Source organism: Arvicanthis niloticus, chromosome 23 (genome assembly GCF_011762505.2).
Source record: "Arvicanthis niloticus isolate mArvNil1 chromosome 23, mArvNil1.pat.X, whole genome shotgun sequence".
Lineage (NCBI taxonomy): Eukaryota > Metazoa > Chordata > Mammalia > Rodentia > Muridae > Arvicanthis > Arvicanthis niloticus.
The window spans coordinates 30,421,580-30,445,663 of NC_133430.1; the positions used below are offsets into that span (position 1 = coordinate 30,421,580).

At 42.6% G+C, this 24,084-nt stretch overlaps 1 protein-coding gene across 15 annotated transcripts in view; it reads right to left on the reverse strand.

The window, feature by feature from the left end:
• The window catches only part of Ttll5 (tubulin tyrosine ligase like 5), a 235,626-nt gene that overhangs the window by 48,148 nt on the left and 163,394 nt on the right, over positions 1-24,084 (reverse strand). For 14 of the 15 annotated variants that reach the window (XM_076921612.1, XM_076921610.1, XM_076921611.1 and 11 more), the window contains one exon: positions 11,320-11,515. The exons of the other annotated variant lie outside the window; for it this stretch is intronic. In XM_076921612.1, coding sequence (XP_076777727.1) covers positions 11,320-11,515 — 196 coding nt within the window. The remainder of the gene's footprint in view (positions 1-11,319; positions 11,516-24,084) is intronic. 15 annotated transcript variants of the gene reach the window in all.

Sequence of the window (24,084 nt, forward strand, 5' to 3'; positions counted from 1 at the left end):
ACTGCCATACTTGAGCGAGGAGACTCAGAAAACCACAGCTTGAGGGCTGGCATGGACCCAGACGAAAGACTGGAAAGGCCCTCCTTCTCCCACAACACAGGGTGCTGGTGGGGAGGAAGGAGCAATTCCTGATACAAGCACATAGGCTGCCATTGGAAGGTCACAGAAGGTCAGAGAGGAAGCAAGATCTGGCCCCTTACTAGAGAGAGAATGCTGTTCAGAGATTAAATTCTAGGAGGCTTTAATTTTTTTCCCTTCTAGAAAAACACTTCTTTTGGCCTTCATTTAGGCTGGTTTGGGATACAACCGAGCTCTCTTCACTAGAGATTCTCAGTTTACTCTTGGAGCACCATGGGAGGGCAAGTGGTACCTGGCCTCTGTTTGAGCAGGGCTGCACCTCTGTGTGGCCCTCTGACTCTAGAGCAAACACTTGAAGGTAGCATTCTCTCTACATCAGATTTTGACCTAACTAGGCTAAAATACCCATTGATAAGAACACAAAGCTATTCCAGAGGGCTCTTCTCTGGCAGCTCACCGACAAGAATGGCACACTTTTCTTGCGCACGCAAACCACTACTCACACACTTGTCTACCAACAGGCTGAGATCTGTTCAGTTAAAAAGCACACAATTTTTGAGAGAGCCAAGGGGAGGGTAAGAAAGCTGTTTATATTTTGGCAAAAGCAAGCTTCTAAAAGGCCTTTGTTTCTCACCGTATGCAGTTCTTGGCTGACTCCCACTCACCATGTTTGTCAGCTGGGACAAGACTCAGGCTAAGGAGGAAGTACAGCTCTTGGTGCTGCTGTGCTCTGAGCAGGGCCATGGTTTGGGCAGAGATGGCGCGTAAACCCAGAACAGGTACCGTTTGTATATGGAGAGACACCAACCACACAAAAGTCAGGGACATGACACTGAGTTACCCAATGTGCTCTAGTACGTCCTCCCATTTCTAACACCAATGAACAAGGAAGGAGCCTTAATGCTTCTGATGACTTACTGTGTAAGCAACAAATACAGGTGCTCACCCAAACAGAACAACTTTGAAATTCATATTACCAACCAGCTGAAACAAGTAAGTTTCAATAGACAGTTCTTAAATTTGCATTTGCTAACATCTGAGGTGCAACGAAGAGGATTAAAACCAGATAAATGAATATACTTGTAAGCCCTGGAACCCTCATTGCTAACCAAACTGGAGATACTGTTAATAGTCTTGGAGTTAGAAGCAGGTGGCATGACCCAGGGCTGCTGTGCATGACTACAAGGAAGGGAACTTGCCTAAAACATCTAATGGCTTACCTTGCTCCATCAGCAAGCACCACTCCCCATCCTACTGCAGAGCCAGTCACTCAGACACAGGTAGAGGATGGTGTTCTGCTGGTCACTCTAGACTCAAATGCCTGCTGGCTCTGCTTTGCTCCCCACTTCCTTCCTTGCTCCCCCCATGCCCAGCATGGTGTAAACACAATCTCACATGTACACAAAAGCTTGGCATGCAGAAAGCTCATCTTTCTCCAAACCCTTGAGTTTCTTTAACACATTTTCATTAGAAAAGGGAAAATAGGATTAGAAGTCAGCTCCAGTTTTACTCTGGGATACACCTGCTAACATCTCAACATATGAAGACATTCTCTGTGTATGCACATACATTTCCATATGCTTACAGAAATGGGATCACTCAAACATCTTGTCATATCTGCAAAGGCAGACCTCTCATTGCTTTTATGATTATATATTTTCTATATGGTTATCAAACCTGAATTAACACCAATAGTAAAATGTTATAAAGTGACATGGGATAGATTAATAATTGCTAGTTATATAAGCAAAATTGTAACATGTTTGAGTAGAATAAAAAAAACTATTCAAATTTTTCAATATCAATTTTGAACATACACACACACACACACACACACACACACACACACACACACACACCACACTGGCTGAGATTATGGTGTGTGTGTGTGATATTTGCCTGACAAGCACCTGACCAACTGAGCCATCTCCACAGTCCTTCATAGTCTTTTGTTCTGAAGCTTCTAAGGGTTAATTTCTTTACTCTCCTTTGGCCATGGTGCAGAAATGGCTTGTACTCCACAAAAGCTCCACCATCATTTAATGCTGATGTTGTTTTTCTCCTTCAATTTACATGACATTTCTGTCTTTGGACAAATGTATTAACAATCTACAGATACTATTCTAAAGAATATTCATTTTGGGGTGGAGAGATGGCTCAGCAGTTAAGAGCACTGACTGCTCTTCCAGAGGACCCAGGTTCAATTCTCAGCAACCACATGGTGGCTCACAACCATCTATAATATGATCTGATGCCCTCTTCTGGTATGCAGGTGTACATATAGAACACTCACATCTATTAAATAAATAAATTAAAAAAAAGAAAAACAAATATTCATTTTATCCTGATACTAATCTATTTTAAACTAATTCTCATACCCCTCTCTCTAGCAACTGTGAATAAATTAATTACATACCCCTTTTTAGTTGTCCAAATAAGTAGCTAATTAACATTTTATGAGCCTGGACCTTCTCTCAAGATGCATTTAATAGTGTCTTAACCAACTTCTACTACTGGGAGAAGCACAGGGAGTTTAACAAAAACTCCCAAGATGAAATTACAATACTATGTGCATGTAAGGTCTGGTGAAGCATACTGAGAAAGCCAAGATAAGAAAGCGACTCAAGTATTTAGTGATGAACAGATGGAAAAAGAAATGTGATACCCATAGACAACAGAATATTCCTATAGTTAGGACATTGTACTTTGGACATGTATACTTCATGTGTGTTGGAAACACATTTTCCACATGCTACATCATGGATAAAACTTCAGAATGTGATGCTAAGCAAAACAAACCAGTCACAGAAAGGCAACACCTCCAACAGTCTATGTATACAAAACCCTGAAGCAACTGGATCCTAGACAGACAGTAAAACACACACACACACTGAGTACCCCTTATCCCAAATGCTTGGGTAATATTTTATATTATAGACTACATCCATTTATATAATGAGACATCTTGAGAGAGGGACCCAAGTCCAAACATGTAATTTCCTGAAGTACTATATCATACATGGAGCCTTAAGGTCATTTTATACAAGACTTTCAGTAATTTTGTACATGAAACAGTTTCACGGCATGAAATTTTCCACTTGTGGTAGCATGTCAGGCCTCAAAAAGTTTTGGATCATGAAACTTGGATTTTCAAGTTACTGATGTGCAATCTGTAGAAAGTCAGTTAAAAGCGAAGCAATGAGCTGAGACTGAGTTCAACTGGTTAACAAAAGAAAACAGTTCTAATTTCAATGACTTATTCTGTATTTTATTTGTTAGTAACTGCAGAGAATTAATTGTATATTAGGGCCCCTGATTTCTTAACAACATATTGGAATCTTATCCCATCTGTCTGATTAGTGAAATGAAATAGTAAAAAGTACTAAATTCCCTCCCAACTTTAAATTCTCTATTTATAGATCTGACTTGTCTCTGTCCTGAAATGAATGGTTTGTTGTCTTTGGCCCAGAATCATATGCAGTTGGCCCACTGTGCATATCTTACACAGACCTTGCTGTCATGGATTCATTAAGCAATTTTCCTGTGCCTGCATCCATGTCAGATGGATGGAGTTCTTCCTGTTGAAGATGCCTTTCATCATTTTACACAAAGCTACTGCTTTGAGTTTTCCCCATGTGTGCCTAGAAGAAACTTCAGGCAGGGTGCAGAAGGACAGGTTCTGTAGCAAACCATCTTAACCCTCTAGAGCAGTAGTTCTCAACCTTCCCGATGCTGGGATCCTTTAATGCACGTGGTGAGGACCCCCCCCCCACACACACACCATAAAATTGTTTTCATTGCTACTTCATAACTGTAATGTTGCTACTGTTAGGAATCATGAATATCTGATACACAGGATATCTGATATGTGACCTTCAAGGGGGATGTGATTTACAGGTTGAGAACCACTGTTCTAGTTGAACAAGCCCACTCTTTAGTCGCTGGTGCGTGAACACCACAACCAAGCTGAGGTCCGGCTAAGGGATGGCACTGACCTTTCTTTTCTATCTCCAGGGGATTGTATATAGTAGTGCAGCAGCAGTAAAGCTGAGACCTCATCTCATTAGTGACATGTTTGTAAAGGAGAAGATGAAGTACTTCTGAGGAGGAACAGAGGAAAAAGTGCTCCAAAGTCCTCTGGCCTGGCATGGCCGTGTGACTAAGGAGGTGCTCTGATTTGGGGTGGGGGTCTTCATTAGTGGACTAGAGACAACGGTCACCTGACACAGAGGGATGTTCTCAATGCAGCAGCTTTACAGAGAACCTGACGTAATCAGGGGTCTTCTTTTACTATCAGCAACAAATCAACACAGCAAACTACGGCCTTTTAGTGTGACAATGCATTCAGAGTCACTGGACATTAAATATGTAAATCTCATATTAATTAGGCAGAAATGTCAGTGACATTCACATTTGTAGATGCCTGCAATGTCACCTGGCAGTTTTCTTATAACACTCAACAGAAATAAAAATAAAACCCCTCCATTAGTAACAGAGTTAAAAGAGAAATAAAGAGCTAAGGCTCAAGAGACAGCGGTGACAGCGCTGTACAAAAGCTCGCATCAGAAAGCTCTGGAACGCTTCAGGAGCATGCGTGGCTTTTTAGCTTCTAACCTTCCTACTTAATAATGGCGTACAAGCTAGGCTGGAGCATGCGTGTTTCTAAGATCTTCGCAACCACAAACTCCTTAAGATACTTACTGAATTAAGCATGTGAAGTGCCTGGGATCATGTCTAGGCCTTCAAAAGGTTTAATAAACGTTTCCTCTTGAGACCATGCAGATGAACAGCCAGAGGTTAGGATAGCTGAATTATAACTTTTCAATACAGTTTTGAGTGTATCATTCCAGTCTGCACTGTGGACGTGGCATACAGCGTGGAGTTCAGATGTCAGATGTTGACAGCCCTGGGCTCCAGTGCCAGTTCCCCCATTTCTTACTTACGTGACTCTGGAGAAGTTATATGAATGATTTCTTTCTCTCATTTAAAAAAAAAAAAATGGGGCCAATCAGAGGCAGTTATGGTGACTCAGTGAATTAATACAAATATAATGCTTGGTCTGGTCACATTTGGGAATGTTTCATTTGAGAATTACAATTCTAGTGGGTTCCCCACAAGTCTCTCTCATCACTTCCCAATTAAAGAGAGAAAAAAATGACATTCAAAGACGTTCTAATAACCTGTTCTAGGTCATGCCCCGGACAGGGAAGACTGAAATCAAGCATCATCAACTCCAAAGCTTGTCTCAAGTGACCATTTTCAAAGCCAGCGAGGGCAGTTTTTACACACATTATTCATGTATTTTCAATAGGAAAGAAGAGAGTTTAGCTTGGCAAAATCTACTACATTAGAGTGTCCTAGGAAAAATAAATAATGAAAAGCTAGAAACACAAGCAGACGAGTCCCTGATCAAGGTCAAGGGAAAAGTGTGTGCTCCTGCGTGTGTGTGCATAGGAAAAGAAACAAAAAGAGACAGCTTGTCATGACATTTGAGTCCACACTCCAAGCAACACCTGTACCTGACCTCCTCCCCTGAGAGGCCACAGGGAGCCCTGCCTGCTGCACACAAGGCTTTTAAGGACACCTTCTACAGGACTAGCCTGCTGGCAGCTCCCTGCTACTGCTTACTGCTTGAAAAAGAGAATAATTTCTGCTCAGTCTCCCTACCTCCCACCCTCACACTCCCAAACACAGCGCAGCAGAAGCTTGAGGAAAACGATGTTCCTCCCCACAGGGGCTGGGCTTTTCTACACAGATGCAAGAGACTTCTAGGAGCAAAATAACACGACTTGGATGTTTATATGACAATCCCTCCTACAGCTGTAGAGTACTGAATACATACACATTGGTAGCAAGTTGCCCCCTAGGGCCTCCCCGATATTCCTACACACAGATGAAACTCTCCAGCGAATGCCAAGGTCCTGGTCCTACTAAGTGGAGGAACATTACTGGCTGCTTCACAGGATCTAAGTTAAGTTAGACCTGTCCCCATGGGAAGAGGTAGAGCAGATGGGTGAGAGGGTGAGAAGACTCCAATGTAACAGTCTGTCTACCCTGGGATACACTACTCATGTGGCAAACTGGGGTTCCGAAAACTGGAAGGCCTTTGGAAAGAAAACAGAACCCGTGACAAAGTCAGATGTGTTTAAAATCTCTCCTCGCCCCCACTGTTGCAAAAAGAGACTTCAGCGATTCTGTCTTGGCCACCAGAATGTCCTTAACTTTTTTTCTGTCTTTTGGGCTTCTTTTCAGTCTGGAAGAGGCAGAGAAGAGAGTGGGAGGGAAGGCAGGGGGACTGGGGCTGGGAGCAGAAGTCTAACAAAGGATCACTTTAACAGAGCCTACTGAGTAATGGCTTTGCCCGTGCCAAGAATAACATCAGCTCAATGTCGCCAATTAGAATCAGGTCAGTCGTGCCTCATGGCTGCTCCAGCTCTCCACCCGACCCCAGCATGAGGTGCTACTCATGCTGATGTCACCAGTAGTCACTGTGGCCCCAGCAAGTCCCCCACTCAGTTCAAAGAAAAGCACTTTTGCACTTTTCTCTTACAGAGGCAGGAAGGCAGTAGGAGAAGGAAGTGGCAATCAGGGAGGTTAGAGAATATCAGTCTGTAAGAACCAGAACCACCTCCCAGCCCTGACTCGGGATTCTAACGCTGCTGAGCACCCTGGGGCTCATCTGACCTGAGTTAAGACACAGCAGCACCTGAGATAGTGCTTGACCATGTCAGAGCTTCTGAAGTAGTGGCCATTACCAACAAAACAGAAGGGAGGATTCTGTCCTGGTTCTTATCTTTTGTCTATTCTAAGACGTGAATCCTGGAGCAGCGATCACTGAGCAGAATGTACCCTGATAAGAAGGATAAGCAAAGAGGTGTTCTGATAACTTACTCATGAGAAGGCTGCGGCACTGGACATGGTGTGAGGAAAATAGCAACAAAGTTCCCACAAAAACGACTGCATGAAATTTGATAAGTGATACTAAGTTTTAAACATAGAGTTTTTCTAAAAGACAGAAAACAACCTACCAGAGAAACAGACATAAAGATATAAAGACAGACATACAGACAAATGGGCAGGCAAGCAGGCAGACAGACACACACAGAGGGAAGGGAAGTATGAATATGAACGAATGCCTATCTCCTTCCTTCTGGATGGGTCCCTTCAGGAATAGCATTAACATTCCTTGGGAGCTTGTGAGAAATGAAAGCAACTGAAGCCTCTCCCCAACCTACTTGCATGAGAAATGGGATGAATGGACAGTCAGTGGCTTTAAAAAAAAATATATTATTAATCATTCCATTCGTTTACATCTCAAATGATATTCCACTTCCCAGTTCCCCCTCCGCCACCTCCCCTCCCTTCTCCCTTTTGCCTGGATAATAGTTGGTGTTTAACTGGCTCTTCTGCTCGCCTGGATTAGAGATATATAGACTAGGGCCTGCAGGCCAAATCCAGCCTGCTGCTAGTTTTTGTAAATTAAGTTTTATTGAAACATAGCCAGTTTTTCATGCACACGTCATATATGGCTGATTTCATTTTACCATGGCTGGCCAGCGAAGGTCATTTACAGAGGGTCTGTCAACCTTGTGCACAGTTTTGCAGGCTACTGGGTTCAGTCCCTGGCATATATAGTTCCAGTATTCATTCCTGTTGCTTATCACAGATAATATTTTCTCTTATTTCTGACCCTAAACTTTTCCAATGGCTCTAAGTAATTTTCTTCTTTCATTCCCAGGTAACAGGACCTGTTTTTCTCAAGGGTGAACTCAGCGCATGGCAGTTTCTAGATTTGTGAGTACAATGCTTAGGCAGCAACAAAGAGCAAGCCTGACTCCGATTAGATGGTTGGATGTGCTGTATCCAAGCTCGCAGCCCGAGTAGAAACTCCTGACTCCGATTAGATGGTTGGATGTGCTGTATCCAAGCTCACACCCTGACTCTGATTAGATGGTTGGATATGCTGTATCCAAGTTCACACCCTGAGTAGAAACTTGTCTCCCCACAGGAACATCTTCACAGTCTGAGTATATAAGTACTCTGATTGAAGGCAGAAAAGGATGCAGGCAATGGAAGAAAAGCCATGCAGTCTACCCAAACATTTATTAAGAGATCACTATGTGGAAGGTGCTCTTCATAGGGGAAGGACTTCACTATCTGTTTTGTATGATTATGTAGCCAAGCATAATGTAAATACAGAGACACCTTAACATACTACTTTCCAAACATCTCGCCTGTGGATGCCTGCTTGGTAAAACCCAACTTAAAACCATAAAGAGGCAATTAGCCAAATTGTTAGTTACCTATACTTTACAGAAATGGCTTAAAAGCACAGGGAGTTCATTAGATAAATATACCATCTTCACCCCTGGAAAAATAACACAAGGGAAGAGAAAGGCCACACTGAGATGCAACTCATGCTTCAGTCAAGTTTGGTGGTAATTAAGGTGGTCAGGTCTAGCACAGCTAAGCTAAAACCCAAAGGCTTGACCTCTAGCAGGACTTTGCTTCTGCTCTGGGGTGACTACCTCAATGTGCTCCAAAATCCCCAAACTGTTCAATTAGAACACCTAACACCTCATTTGCTGTCTTGCTATAAATCCAAGCTGGAAGGATTTGGTCTCTCTTGCTTCCCACAATCCTGGCACTTAACCCTTGCTCACCTTTACCTAAATCAGTTAGCGTTTACAAGAACAAGGGACAGAGATAAAATTATTTATATACATACACACATATATATAAAAACTGTGATGAATGATTTTCTGTTCCCTCTCCAGGAGACACAGGATAACTCCCTTCTTGGGAGTTCTGCCTCCTCCCTGAGATAGATACTCTGATAGATCTGAAAGAACATATTTTCCATATACTTCATAATTCAGTGAAACTAAACTAGAATAATCCTCACTGAAAAAAAAAATCCACACGAGAATAGGAACTCAAAGGAATGTGAGTTGCTGGAAGCTAATCAGAAGCATGAGAAGTACTCAAGAATGAAGCAATTTCTAAAAGTGAGAAATTAGCAATAATGGCCTTTCCTTCCCCCAAATGTGAACACTGTGTAAACAGCCCTTTTATGCTGAAGATGCTGCTTACCACTGCAATGTGTTAAAGTGTAGTTTAAGGAACCCATGCGGCCTAGGAGACATTCGGTTGTTAAAGACCACTGTTGCCAAATCTGGTTACTAGAGTTCCACCTCTGGAACCACAAGGCAGAAGGAGAAAACTGACTCCCAGATGCTGTCCTCTGACCTTACAGGAGCACTGAGGCACATACATACCCACACAGTCTGTGATTAACAAAGCAAATTGCCTATAGCTTCAATTAAAAAAATCCAAAACCAAAGCTAAAAAACCAAAACCAAAAACCAAAACCTAAAAAGACCAATGGAGCCAGAAAGATTGTGTGGTGGGTAACAGTGCCTGCTTGCAAACTAAACCTCCTGAGTATGAGCCCAGAGCCTGTACGACAGAATGGAGGTCCAAAAGTTGACTTCCATATGCACATATTCACGGGCCTGTACACACACACACACAAATTCATAGCTGGGGAAAAAAAAAGAAAACGGACCAATGGTATAAATTCAACTGATTTGCTGACTAGACTCATACATGTCTGTACAGGTCAGCATCTGGATAAGTTGGCAGTGCTGGGTAATTAACATGACGGAAGTTTAGAACTGTAAATAGCTTTAAGAAAATTACAGGTGGATAAAAGAAAGTATCAAACACACACTAACATCTGCAACTGTGAAAATGCAAACTGGCTTCCTTGATTCTCCTGCTTCAGAGATTCTCTAAGTGAGAGCATTTCTATGTGCAGCAGACAATGTGCGGTCAGAGTGAGGTGCTGCATTCTATGCTTTTTAGTTAAAAGGCCTGAAGTTTTCTCCAGTAAAAATACTCCAAAGAGCTATTCACAATTGCCTGCATTTATTTCTTTTCAATTATGGTGCATTAATAGATCAGCCACACTACTGCAGCTATATCCAATCAGGTGACCTGTACAGGCAAAACATAATGAGCACATTTCATTCTGGATAACAGTTCTAATGGCTAACCTGGACTGTCAACCTAATTAGATGAACATGTTAACAAAGATGAGCAAAGCACATCTTTGCCTGTGGCTGTATGTTTCCAGAAAAATGTTAGATCATAAAGCTAGAGCCCTTATGAAGTAATAATCAGGACGGAGGCAGTGGGTCACCAGGCGTAGGTATGTCTGAGTCTGGCTCCTTACTGTCACCTCTGCTTCTTGGTCATCATGAGGTGAACAGCTTCCTCTGCCAAGCTCTTCCTCCATGCTGTCTCTGCTTTGCTACGTGCCTAACAACAACAGAGTCCGATAGCCATAGATTAAGACCTCAGAGCTGTGAGCCCAAATCAATCTTTCTTCCCCTAGGTTGACTTTCTCAGGTACTTTAGCATTTGATACATAAAGAGATCGGGCATAATGAGGGCTTCTCCACACAGAAGAAAGCAATGGCTGAAACACCGTTTTCATCTTTATGCACAAACCGATGCACAGCATATATATTATACATTTATGAAGAGGAAGCAAAGGGCAGGAAGATGGGAAAAGTTTTTTCCCTCCATAATGAAATACCAAAGAAGCTCACAGAAACAGTGTAGGACAGTCACAGTTCCAACCCTTGTGCAGAGCCAACAAGAAAAAGCAAACTCTCTCAACATTTTTCTGGGGCCATCTCTGCTCTGCAACTGGGGCTAAACTGGTATACTATAGGTCTTCACACATTCACCCAGGAGCTGGTATGTCAAAAACAGTGCTCGGCACATGGCAGACACTCAACAAGCAGTTGTTGAACCAACAGAAATCAAACAACCTACCTTACAAAGATTTTTCAGAAATTACAAGTTATGAAAGATCATGAAGGGACTGTTATGTACTTATCTGTACCAAGTCTAGGGCGCCTAAAATTTGGTACATTTCTAAATAAAGATGCTCAAAATGTAGCTTTAAGGAACTGGGAATTAGATTGGGAGGCTAGTAAGATCATTCAATAGAAAAAGTAAACGTAGTAATAAAGGTTTTCAAATTCAGATACAGCAACCATGCCCAATACCAGGTTAGCACCATCTTCTGAAGATGCTAACACTACAGCTCGAGATTGGTACTGAGACAACCCCAGGCAGGTGTGGTGATTGTTTAGGGAACAAGTCACTCATTGCCCTCAACTTGTCTCACCAACAGAAGGAAGACACTATGTTATGATTTTCAGTTACCTGGTGTCGGGCTCGACTCTGGTCCAGAAGTTGCCGGGACTGAAGTTTTTGTTGCTCGAGTTGCTGGAGAGCAAAATGGAGTTGGTAGCTGCCTGCTGTGGGGTGGTACTTGTGCTGGGGCACCACACCTGTAGCCTTGCTGTATGCGTTGTTCTCTACCTCGCCCTCCCAGGCAAAGCCACCTGTCTGGAGGCTCCTGAAGAGAAAAGGAAGACATGTGTCCACATGGGGATGTGAACAATCCAAAGGAAAGAGACATGTCTGCTATTTTTCCTTTACAGAACCAGATACCAGTTAGATTTATAAAGCTACTTGTATCATAAATTACCTGACCTCTCTCTACCAAGTCACATCCTGGTATATTTTGTTCTCCATTTTGTTTCCCAACTTCTCTCAAATTAAGAGATATCCAAATATCTAGTTAAAAGTATGTCTGTGGAATGTGTTCATGTGGGAAAGACTTTGCATTCCTGTAGTGTCAACTTCTGGTAAGCTACACCCCTTGCTCAGGGATGGGGTGCTCAGTTTGGCTTCCACAGAGACTGCTCGGCCCTGTGCTACCAGCTAATCTTCTTGGCTAACAGGATCGAAAGCCTCAGAGCTTAGCCTTATTTGGCTCCTGAGAAGATCTGAATTTTAGCAGTTCCTATGAAAATACCTCAATGTGTGTATATATGTATTAAATACAGCTATCACCAGTGCTGTCATAAACATAATAGTATGTACACATAATTAGTATTTACTAGAGGACTTTGAACATATGGGGGAATATGGCAAACACTGTGGAAAACAAGTACCTAAATGAATAAATGAAATGTTAGCCTAACTCACAGGCAGAAGATGAGTGAGAGTAAGATGGGATTACATGGCCAGGAAAGGAAATAGAGGTGCTCGTGTGTGTGTGTGTGTGTGTGTGTGTGCAGATGCATGTGTACATATGTTCACATGTATGTAGAGGTCAGTAGTCAATATTGAGTGTTCTCCTCAATTATTTTTCCAGCTTCTTTTAAGACAGGGTCTCTCCCTGATGCCAATTCTGTTAGAATGGCTCCTCCTGTCTCTACCTCCCCTATGCTGAGATGACAAGTACAATATTGCATTTGCCTTCTTATGTGGGGCTGAGGGTCTGAATGCAGACTTTTGTGCTTGCACAGGAGGAACCATCTCCCTAGCTCCTGGAGACTCTTCCCTTTTGTCTCCTTAGTGAGGGAAGACAAACTGACTGATAACGCAGGAGCTAAAAGGCACTGAGAGGGCTGTGAGTGGAAGGTGCAATGGAGAAAAGACATTCAGGTTTATTTTGTTTTTTATTTTACGTGAGCTCTCCCAGGCTGGCTTTAAATTTGCAAACCTCCTGCTTGCGACCTCTGAGGGCTGGGAATACAGGTGTGTAATACTATGCCAGACAGGTAGTGGGATTTAAAAGTGGGGGAAGGTCAAGGCAGGAAGGCCTCCCCTTCAAATGAAGACAGAGGGAGGAGACAGGCCACTGGGTTGAATTATCTTGAGATTTTCATGTCAACTAAACTAGATCCTGCTTTTAAAACAGAACATAAAGTTTTGTGGGTACAGATCTGGGAGAAATAGGGCTGTAGGGGGTGGGGTGGAAGAAATATGATCAAAATATAGTGTAAGAAATTCTCAAAGAATTAATAAAAATATTATTTAAAAACTCTCCAAGGGGAACTATTATTAGTCACTGAACAGAAGGCTAGAAAAATACCCACAGAAATTCTGCTTCCATTTTGGGCTTGATGGTTATAGAAGCTTCTAGCCACAGGGAACAATCTAGGTTCAGTACGTAGGTATTAGGAAAGTAACATGGATTTCATACCACAATTAACCCTACTGGGTGGCTTGAGTGATTGTATTTCCTAATAACTGTTTTAACAACAAACATTTCCACGAGGCATTCATTCCAATGTCTTCTTGCTGTGCATCCGAGTCTGAAAGCATATCCTTGAGTCCGGGAGATACTCCCAAGGTTCTCAGGTATGTGAAAAAGGGCACTTGGATGCACAGGACAGGGCAGTGAGCAAGAAATCAATTGGATAAGAAGTGTTCTTCCAACTCCACATATACTGAAGAGCCTGGAAGACCATAAACTTTATAGTGAAATATGTTTTTAATCTCATCAGTACATAAGCTCAGGCTGCAAATCACAAAAGGAAGTTTCTCAAGCCAGTGGAGGCTTTTAGCAAAGAGGCAGGAATTTTTACAGCCCAGCTCTGGGTGGGGGTGGGGTGCTCAACTGTGTAATGTAATAAGTGCCACGAGAACCTTCTTGTTTGAGTTTCGTGGGGTTAGCTGGACAACATTATCTCATATTCAAAGCACAAGTCTTTGGGGTTTCTAGCATTCATATGCTCTGATGACTGACAGGGGCCATGCAGCAGGCTTGTCCTGACTTCTGGCACCTGAGTTTAATATATCTCTTCTTCCTACAGCAGAATAATGGCTCTGACATCCATCTGAAAGTCTACCCTGTTTTCATAACCATTCTGCTTCACCAGTTTTCTAACCCCACCAAAATTTTGAGATTCGTTGTTCTCATTAAAATTTTGTGAGATTCCCTGATCCAAAAAGCTTGAGGCATGTACTGAATTTGGGTTTTCTCTCTGTTTTCCCTGTGGGGTGGTATTGTTGCATATTTTGAAATAGTTGTACACACACACACACACACACACACACACACACACACACACACACGCACAAATGAGATACCTAGTAACATTTAAATCATTTATGCTTCATATACACTTTATACTCCAAGCTCTTAGTCCCAGCTACTGGGGAGACGGAGGGATGAGAATAGCTTATGCTAGTAGTTTGGGGACAGCCTGGGCCACACTGCAAGAGTCTTCTATAGTAAGATTCTTTTTAAGTTACAAATAAGCAACAATATGGCATGTTTCTTACAGGATAGTTATTCTGCTACATTGTATTCGCAGAGGAGCTCAGTGATTAGGCAGTAAAGGAGGTGGATCTGGGAGAAGAAGAGAGGAAAAGGAGGGGAGAAAAAGAGGAAGGGGAGGAGAGGAAGGAGGCTAACAGCTATGGAGAACCATGGGTGGGCTGAAAGCTGTCCTGAGTAGCAACTTCTATCAAAAGGTTAGATATTGGGTAACAACTCTAATTGGGGGGGCATCTTGTTGATTGAGCATTTCTAAATACATAAATCCTTCAGATAATCATTAAGCTTTAAGAGTCTCATTTCTATCAGGCACTGCGAGGATGGCAGATATTGTCTGGGGTTCAGCCGAGTTTTGTAGCTGCAGCATGGTGGATTGGCAGAGCCATCCTCCACGCTGGCATCTCGTGGGTGCCAGGGCCTGCTCGTCTAGCTAGCCGGAGACCTGGTCACAGCCGAGGAGCAGCGGGGACAGGGTGGCTGCCCAGAACAAGCCGGACCAGGTGCCATTTTCTAAATATCTCCCCCTACAACTACCATATCTACCATGATCTCACCTCACTCCCATAACCATACCAACTGCTAAGGTCATTATGGTCTCCACTCTACCTGCCCTTCCCATGCCACACCATCCTCCATCTCTGAATGTCCTATGTGTTTCCATCTGGTTTTGTATGTAAGGAGCTTGGAGGAACCTGTAAGATCCACAGCAACATTTCTTCAGCACACAGGGCCACACCCTCTTCAAAGGTCCTGAAGCCTCCTAAGAAGAAATGATGTCTCAAGATGGGAGGAGGCAGAGGACCATGACAGTTATGCATTTGTGATTCTGTTGCCCACCTCACCCAATCCCTGCTGATGGGAACTACCTGTGCAGGGATCTCCCGCCCCTCACAACACTGTGGGCATCTCTATGACTGTGCTTTCAGCTGCCTCTGTGATGTGTGGGTATTGGGAGCAGAACAGTATTTAAGTGTGGTTCATGATATTAATCATCTAGAATTTTAAGGAATAGTCCTATAGTAGAGAAAGTGTGGTGCTGCTCCAAACACAAATGGTCTTAATGACAAACAGTTGGTGCTTTCTAGACTGTGCAGGTATTTAAGGACAGCAGACGTTGTATTTTCTTCAACTATAAATTCTTAACCACAAACAAATTCATCCTGAAAAATGTTACGTGCAGGAGGCCCTCTAGATGGAAAAGGACTCCCCTGAGAGGACAGAACAGCACTGTCCACAGGAAGCTACATGGAAGCTACGAGACCAGGTGCTGCCATGTGAGGGATCTCCCTGGCCTCAGGGGAAATGAGACTGTTTTTGTGTGGAATAAACACGTTGGGTTCCATTAAAAATGGCTCTAAGGTCAGCCAGGGTTAGGTCATATTCATAAAGACCAACTGTAAGGTGCAGGAAGGCGGATGCAGGGAAGGATCCTCGTGCCAAGGCCCTTAGGGCATTTAACTTCTTAAATGTTCTCATCAGCAAAACGGAGATTGAACAGGCCATCCCAGAGAGCGGTTGTAGGAATTCAAGGGGAAGTCTGACAACTAAAAAGAAATATTGCCACTATTAACATTACTATCCTTCTAATCCTTCCCCAACCTGTGATCTCCTTTCACTGCTACCAGAGCCTCAGACTTACTTCTCTGGGTGAGAATAGTAGGACCTAGAAACAGAAAGTGAGTCATTCTGCAGCAGGCAGGAGACAACTGTTGCAGTGAGCACATGCGGTCTTTTGTCAAAGGCCGCATGTGCTAAAACAAACAGCCCCCTGGACCATTGTTGCACTCAGTACACAAACAAGTCCTTTACACCTAAAAGCTAATGTCATAAAGCCTCTGGAAGAAAAATACATCAAAATGTCTTTGAAACCTTGTGGTCAGCAGACTTCTCAGAATCTTAATGTTCTAATAAATAAAAGAAAAGCTAAGAAATTGAACTTTAATAAAAATCAAACAAGACATCATTAATGCTCTTGGCATGGTGGGGTTCACCTGTAATCCTGGCACTCGGGAAGAGTCCAGAAACAGCCTTAGTTACATAGTGAGCTTGAATCGCCCCTACAAGAGACCCTGTCTCAACCAAGCGAAGGCCATCACTAGGAGAATAAGTAAGCCATACTCTGGGGACGAGGATTTGCAGTTCATATAACGTGATAAAGGATTTTTTAAATTACATTTTTATATTTATTTTTTAGATTTATTTTTATATGTAAGGGTGGTTGTTTCTGCATGTCTGTCTGTCTGTCTGTCTGCCATAAATGCCTGGTGCCCTCTGTCCTTGGAAGCCCTGAAGCTGGAGTTACAGATGATTGTGAGCTGCCAGTGTTCCTGACTGCTGAGCCATTTCTCTTGCCCAAGACAAAGAATTTCTACTGTTAGCATACAAAGTCTGAATTGTTAACTGACCCTAACAACAGAATGAAAGCAACTAAAAATGTGATTTGAAAAGATACTTTATGAGAGAAAATATAAGAATGACCAATAAGTATACAAGTTCTCAGTATCAGTAGTCCTCAGGGAAATTCAAATAACATTTATATTATTATAATGATTATAATTGCAGCTGGGTGTAGTGCCAGATGTCAGTAATCCCAGCACTTGAGAAGCAGAAGCAGGAGGGATCAGGAATTCAAAGCCAGCTTGGGCTACAAGAGACACTTTCTTTATAAGCAAATAGAACAAAACAAAGAAGGGACAGGGGCATGTTTGGTCAAGCACAGGATCAATCACAGGTACTGGTGACTGTGTAGATTCAGAACTCCTGAACACCGATAACAGGGGATAAAACAATGCAACACGATACAATTAGGTATTTGTGAAAGCAAACGTTTACGCAAATGAGCTAACTGCTTAAATAAAACCACACAGCTACCAACAAAGTTGTAGAAAAATTTCACTGAAATATAACTATCAAAAATTGGAGCCATCATTAGGAAATTAAATTAATAATAAAATATATATCCATATACTTTAATACCATTTGAAAAAAATGACTAAATTACTAAAACGATCAACAAATAGATGAATGTCAAAATCATTGAATGAAAGGCAGATCCAGGAGAGAAAATAATGCTACTAACATGTGGCAAGAGGCACAAAGGCATGGCATGGAGAGGGATCAGATACCAGGGAACTCTCCAGTAGGATGGAAACATCCCAAGTATGTTGTGTACAGATCTACAAAATCACTGAAATTCATCACACTGAGCATGTAAAAATATTCATGTAACTGATACAAGTTCAAAAGAACAAAAAGTCATACCACTTTCATTTGAAATAAAAATCCTAGTTAATATTTTCTATTTTGTGTATACACTATAGCAGTTTCCCAATTCTGATTACGAAACCATGCACTTGGAAATAGTGGGACCACATGAAAGATCCATTTAGCATTCAGAGTTGTTTTATTTCAGGGCAATTTAACTTACACCTATTAAATACAGCACGATGCGGAGGAGTCACGTTAGGAGCGGCAGGGGTCGAGAAGACAGCACAGAGGAGTACAGAGAAGCCTAGGACAGCAGTGGGTGACTGGCCTTTGACAACAATGATGGCGTCCTATTAGCCTGATCATAAAGGTCTGAAGGAGGAAGGAGAATGACTGTAAAGCAAACACTAGGGAGCACCCGCACTGGGGTGAACTGCGGATGAAAGGCAGGGAGAACAATCAGTCCCCCAAAGCATCCTGAGGACATACAGTCAAAGGTAGAGCTGGGCATTATGGCTCATCCTTGTAATCCTGGCATTCAGTAGGCTGAGGCAAACTTATGAGGACTGCCATCAGTGTGAGGTTATAATGTAGGAGTGTGTCTTAAGAAAGAAAGAAAGAAAGGCATCATATGCAATTAGAAGAAGAAGAAAGTCAACAGGTGGTGATGGTTTCACAGGAGCATGGCACTGAGGAAATCTGTGAAAAAAAGCATTCATTATGAAATACAACTAACAAGTGATTCAGAACTACTCCCACCAATGGAAAAAAAACAGTCAAACTGCATTTAGAGACAAATTAAGCAACAGGAAAACATACCATCAGGTAACAAGTGTTAGTCTGCCTCAATTACAAACTAGCTACAATTTGGTAACCGTTGACTGGAAACACAGTGCTCACAGGACAGACTTTGCTTAGTATCACTTCCATGGTATATTAAGTCAGATGGCTCGGCTACGGCAGCCCTTGCTCTTGATGTCAGAGCTTTGATTCTGACCTAATGTGCCAGACTATAATTGTAATACAGTTTCTGAGAATGATTCAGGACCATTCAAAAAACATGTTGCACTTAACCTTTAAGTATGCTCATTGGGTAAGAGAATACTCTTCTTTTCTCACCCTCCTGTTTTACACCTGTGGAGTTATACCAAGATGGTTTTTCTACAGGAGTGTTAGAACATAGCAGAGGCAGTATTAGAAATACCAAGAGCACACATGTTGGGAGCCGTAGTGAGTATGTCAGTATCCGCCATTCCAAGATGGCACGGACATCGTGTCCTCCCACTAGTAAACAAGTAACTGCACAGCTGCAAAGGCAGAAAACCCACCAAAGTCACTGGCCAATCCTGAGGCATAATATTGGGTGATGAGTGAACAGCCAATCAGAAGTGAACACGTCACTCTAGGGTGTATTTAAGCGGTGCCTCTTCCTGTCTTCAGCCCTTCCGCGTTTTCCACGTTTGCTGATACAGAGTAAAGCCTCGCTGTGGTGATACCTGAATTCTGTCTCACGTGTTTCACTTCCACGGGCGAGGGGGGACACGGGAGGCACGCGCAACACACACAGGTCTTCTGGAAGTCATGTGACTGTCTGATGACCTACATGTTGGGTTGAAAGTATGTGCTACATAAATTCTTAAGCTTCCTGCTTGAGAACAGGCAGAAAAGCATTAAAATATTTTGTTTATTTTATATGATAAAAGGCTCTTGGGAAAGGATTGAAGAAATAATTCAAGGAACAAGGAAAAAAGAAGTATACGGGTCAAAACCAAAGGATAAGTAGGGTCAATGAGAGAGTTCTGGAGTAGCTGAGGCCCTGGATCCACACCACCCCAGAATGGAAAGCAGCCATTTAAGAGACCCAGGGATCTAGAATAAGACTGCTAAGTTCAAGTCCTGGCTTTGCTATTATAAGCAGCACATTTACCCTCTTTGTACTTTGATTTCTTCAGATAGAAATAGCTATTGATCCCAGCTCTCATTGGCTAGCTAAAGGATTAAATATGACAACCCATGTACAACATTTAGCACATAGCTGGCATTGTAGAGCAGGTGCTCAATTATTAATGCTCTTCCCACTGAGAGGAAGACTAAGCCCTTGAGTGGGACAGGAGGGGCAACACAAATGGGCCACAAGGAGCAAGGGGGACGTAATGCTACTTTGGAGAGAGGAGAACTGGTCTCTCCAATCTCCTTAATAAGTATTGTCCCTGGGTGACAAGTAAGGGACATGGTTCTAGTGGGTGCACAAATGGGCTGAAGTGGAATGTGGTGGCACACACACTTTTAATCTCAACTCATAGGAGGCAAGCAGATCTCTGTGAGTTTCAAGACCTGGTCTGCATTTTGAGTTCTAGACCAGCCAGCCCTACAAAGCAAGAACCAGCCTCAAACAGAACAAAACCAACAAAAGAAAGAAGAGAACAAAGTGGGCTGAAGATGAGTGAGCTGGAGCAGTACGTCCAGCCATTGATATCACTGGCCAGGGCAGCTCAGAATGGCAGCCCCCAGTGAGGGGACTTCAGGACCAAGCCAGCTGGAGAATATGCCACCATGTGTAGGGAGCAGCAATTAGGAATGGAGACTACCAGCCTTCTCAGCTCTTTCCACTCAAACCAAAATTAGAAGCAGCAGCCATACCACTTACACCTTTGCAAAAGGAATGCACTCATTTTTTTTGTTTTGTTTTAGAATAAAAGTGGTATGTTCTCAATGCCTTAAACTGTAGAAACATAAGAAACTCATCTTGACCCACCAAACAAAATGCCAATTGGAAATTTTGTCAATTTTTTTTTTTTTTTTAAATACAGGGATTACGCTAGCCTAGGCTGGCTACATAATGGAACTTACATTGTTTCTGCCTTAGCGTCCAGGCCTGTGCCACCATGTTGGGCTTACCATGTTTTGTCAGTTCTTCCATTTCATAAGTAGTCAGTTATACTCAGCCTATCTTAATCTGTAAGCCTTCTTCATACTTAAATGTTTGAATTCATAATTTTCCTCCATTAAACTCACAGAGAACAGTAAATCTAGTCTTTAAATCATTCTAAATCCTGATTACCATCCAAGAATCATTGATAAAAATGGGAAATTGGTTAGCCAATAGCCGAGTCTCAGGTCTTAATTATCAACTGTAGATTGGCTGGCTGTTGGATAGTTACCCATTTAGCTATAAATATTAATGACAACATTTTCTCAGTACATTTCTCTTCAGTACGCATGGGATTTCATTATGCTTAATCCTGAAACCCCTCACAGCCATCCTTTTCTGTCCCAATCTTCTTTCACTAGAGTAATTCTACAATGAAGGGAAATGAGGTTATTCTAATATGACTTAGTTTTTGCATGAATCAGTGCTGGGCCAACATGATTCCTTTTCCCTTCTCGAAGAGCTGCCAAATCATCGGGGCGCTAATCTGTTACATTCTGACCTGCAACTGACATCTCAATTACTAGTTTATATATTCAGCATCTAATTTATCTCTCTCTCTCTCTTCTTCCTTTCCCAGCGTCTGAGCTCCTTCCCTTCACATTAATCACACACTGAGTCACTATCTCAAGCTCGGAGACATAAATCAGGTATCAGGAGTCATAAGGACCGATTCTTTCCACATAGTAATTCAATAGAGAAAGTAAGATTCATTCAATGGCCTGACTCCCAGTGAGTTTCATTGTCCCCGAATTAATGTTTGGAATCGGACCAAGATGTGCCCTGAAAATGAAAGACAATTGTATGTCAACTAGCACTTGGAAAATAAATGTGGCTCCTACTGCTTACTGCACATCTTAGCAGAAAAGCTGGAAGCAAGGCAGGGAAACATTGAAGCAAGGTGGTTCAAAATCAACTAAGCTCTCACCCATCCCACCCTCAGAGCCAGAAAAAAAAAAAAAAAAAAAAGAAGAAGAGAATTAAGACCATGAGCAGGGTACAAATGAGGTCCTAATGTAAAACAGAGAGACAAGCACTGGAGAGGGAGGGCTTCAGATCAACCCCTCAGTGAGGGGAGAAACAGGAATGGAGTCAGGAAGCTGTCTGGGGTCTGTTTTGGCTAACTCTGCTTTGATTTTATTAAATAACTGTGTGACAATGACATGACTTTGGGAAGACTACAATGAGGTATCATGTCAAAATGTTGGGAGTCGATAAGCCTATCCTTTTAAAGTACAGCGAGATCACAGCCAGCTGGACTTGACAATGAATACGGAATGTGAACCAGACCTCTGCTGTCTCCACACCCCTTCCACCCCATGATTGATGGAACTCAGGAGGAGGAAATAAGGACAGAGTTGGACTTCGTGAGTCTGGCAGAGACTCTGGGAGCAAGTTTCATGGAACACAAAGCTAGACATAAAACTAAACTTTTCAAAGGTTAAGTTCACAGCCCTCCTCTAGAAGACTCAAGCAGAACTTTGGGAGCCAGCCAGTTATGTAGATAGTGACTCCTGGATCCTGTATCTATTCGATTTCTGGATCTGAAAAGACAGACTGATCCTTTGCTTTATGATCAAGAAATGTCTTGTCTTTGATCCAGCTCTTTATTTTGGCATAACCAGCACACCACATGAATACCACATGAAGCCTAAAAAATGTAGCTGTGAACTAAAAAAGAAGTGAGCAAAGAGTGACCTTTAAGATCACCACAGGAGACCTCCCTGACACCAGTTCCTTCAACAAGACTGAGCCCAGCTCAGCAGGACTTCTGTCAAGTAGAGGGAAAGGGCTGATGTCTTATGGCAGTAACTGTGACACACACAAGCACAGCTGGCCCTCATAAAGCTGGGATGCCTTCTCCTACCGTCCACACCCTGCAGAGACAAGCCAGGAAAAGCTTTCAGAGTGAATGTGAATGTGCAGACTGTCTAGGGCAACTGGCATCCTCATTTCTAAGAACTTCCACACTGACTTGTAGTTAGGTTCAAACCCAGTATACACAAACATCTTGCAGAAGTTGTCAAAGTGGAGAATTCTAGCCCCATGGCCTCAGCCTGACTCCCTTCATTTCTCTCCTTCCCCCCAAGAAACACAACAGCAGGCAACTTGGCACTGTCAAGTTCATAGCTTTTCTGGCCCCACTGACCTGCCTCTCTGTCCTTTTCTTTCAATCAGCCAAGGGAAATAAAGCACAACCCTAAAGACGCCACCCATTGTCTTCATCTTCTCTACCTGCCTTTTTTTCTTTCTTTATAACTCATGTTATATTCATAAACACAAACACTAAAACACGAGGAAATCATAAAACAGGAAATGTTCTAAGGAAGTGGAATGGCCAAAAGGTGTTAAATGTTACTTCTGATCAAGCTTTTTTTTCTATTGCAGTTGAGTGTGAACTGCTGCCGGAGTCTGAGCCTAAGCCACCTTCAGCACCCAAACAGTAGAAGCAACCCTTCACCAACAGCAAGTGGCACAGCTACAGCCACGTATATAGTCTGCTATGCCAAGGCACGCTTACTACAATTTGCTTGAGGTTTTCTAGAAAGGCTAGATCAAGGCCAAAGCTGACATGAAATGGGGGGAACCTGCATCAGGGGATCAAACCTTTGAAAACACATGATCTCACTTCTTGCTGCTTCCATTGTCTACTTGTCACTTCCACCCAGTAACATATGCTAACAAGCTTACTGGGTGATTCTGATAAGTTGAGTCACTGACAAAGTAGTTAAGAACATGGGTTCTGCCACCTCATTGATGGGTTTGCATTCTGACAGCTGCCCACAGATCCTTTCAGGAAAGTCACTTTAGAAGTCAACGAACTCTTGAAGTGCTCAGAACAGTTGCCGGGTCAATGTAAAAACTACCGGCAGGAAGCAACAAACTACCTCTTACCTACTGTTCTTACTTGCATTTCTCAGATCAATAGGAAGTGGCATCATGCTATTTGGTAAGCTGACCTTTCCCCATCCCCACCAGAGAAGCAAATGAGCTTTAGTTTAGAAGCAATAAATGGGGACACAAGGACTCAAGGACTGAAGCCAAAGCTCCAAGTTCAGATGTTGCACTTGCTGAGGGAGAAACACAGGGCTCATCTCTGTTTGTCTTGAGGCCTGATGCCCATGCTTGGAGTCCAGAAATGAAACAGAGCCCAACAGGGACATCTTTCATTACCTCTCTTTGTCATATGCTTTTCATGATCATGGTTTCTCTCTAAAATGCTAGCTATTAAACTATATGTTTAGCTTACTGATGAAATAACTGATGACAGTTAAAAGACCCATTGACCAACACCTGCGTGGCTTAGGCTATTGTTAAAATGAGAGGACAAGATCCCACACAATTTCCATCCCCTAGAGTCAGAAGAGTTCCCTTATAAAACAGACATGCCCCAATTTGCCTGACTTAGTGGTTCAAATCTGTGCCAGTGAGTTGCATCAAGGGGAATGAGCATGCAAAGCAAGCAGACATTTAACCTATGTGGTAAATATATATTACACACTCACAGTTAGCATGTTTAGGCTACTGATAGCTTCTGCCTACACACAAGGCTTCTAAATAACACTGGCACTTGGACCCGAGTGAGCAACTGTGCAATTCCATTGGCAATGATGAAGGTATTTATGCTGCTAAACTATATGCTCTACTAAATCTGTGTGAGGAGCCGTATTCGCCATTATAAGATGGCGCTGGCTTCTGCTTCCTGGTTCTTCAC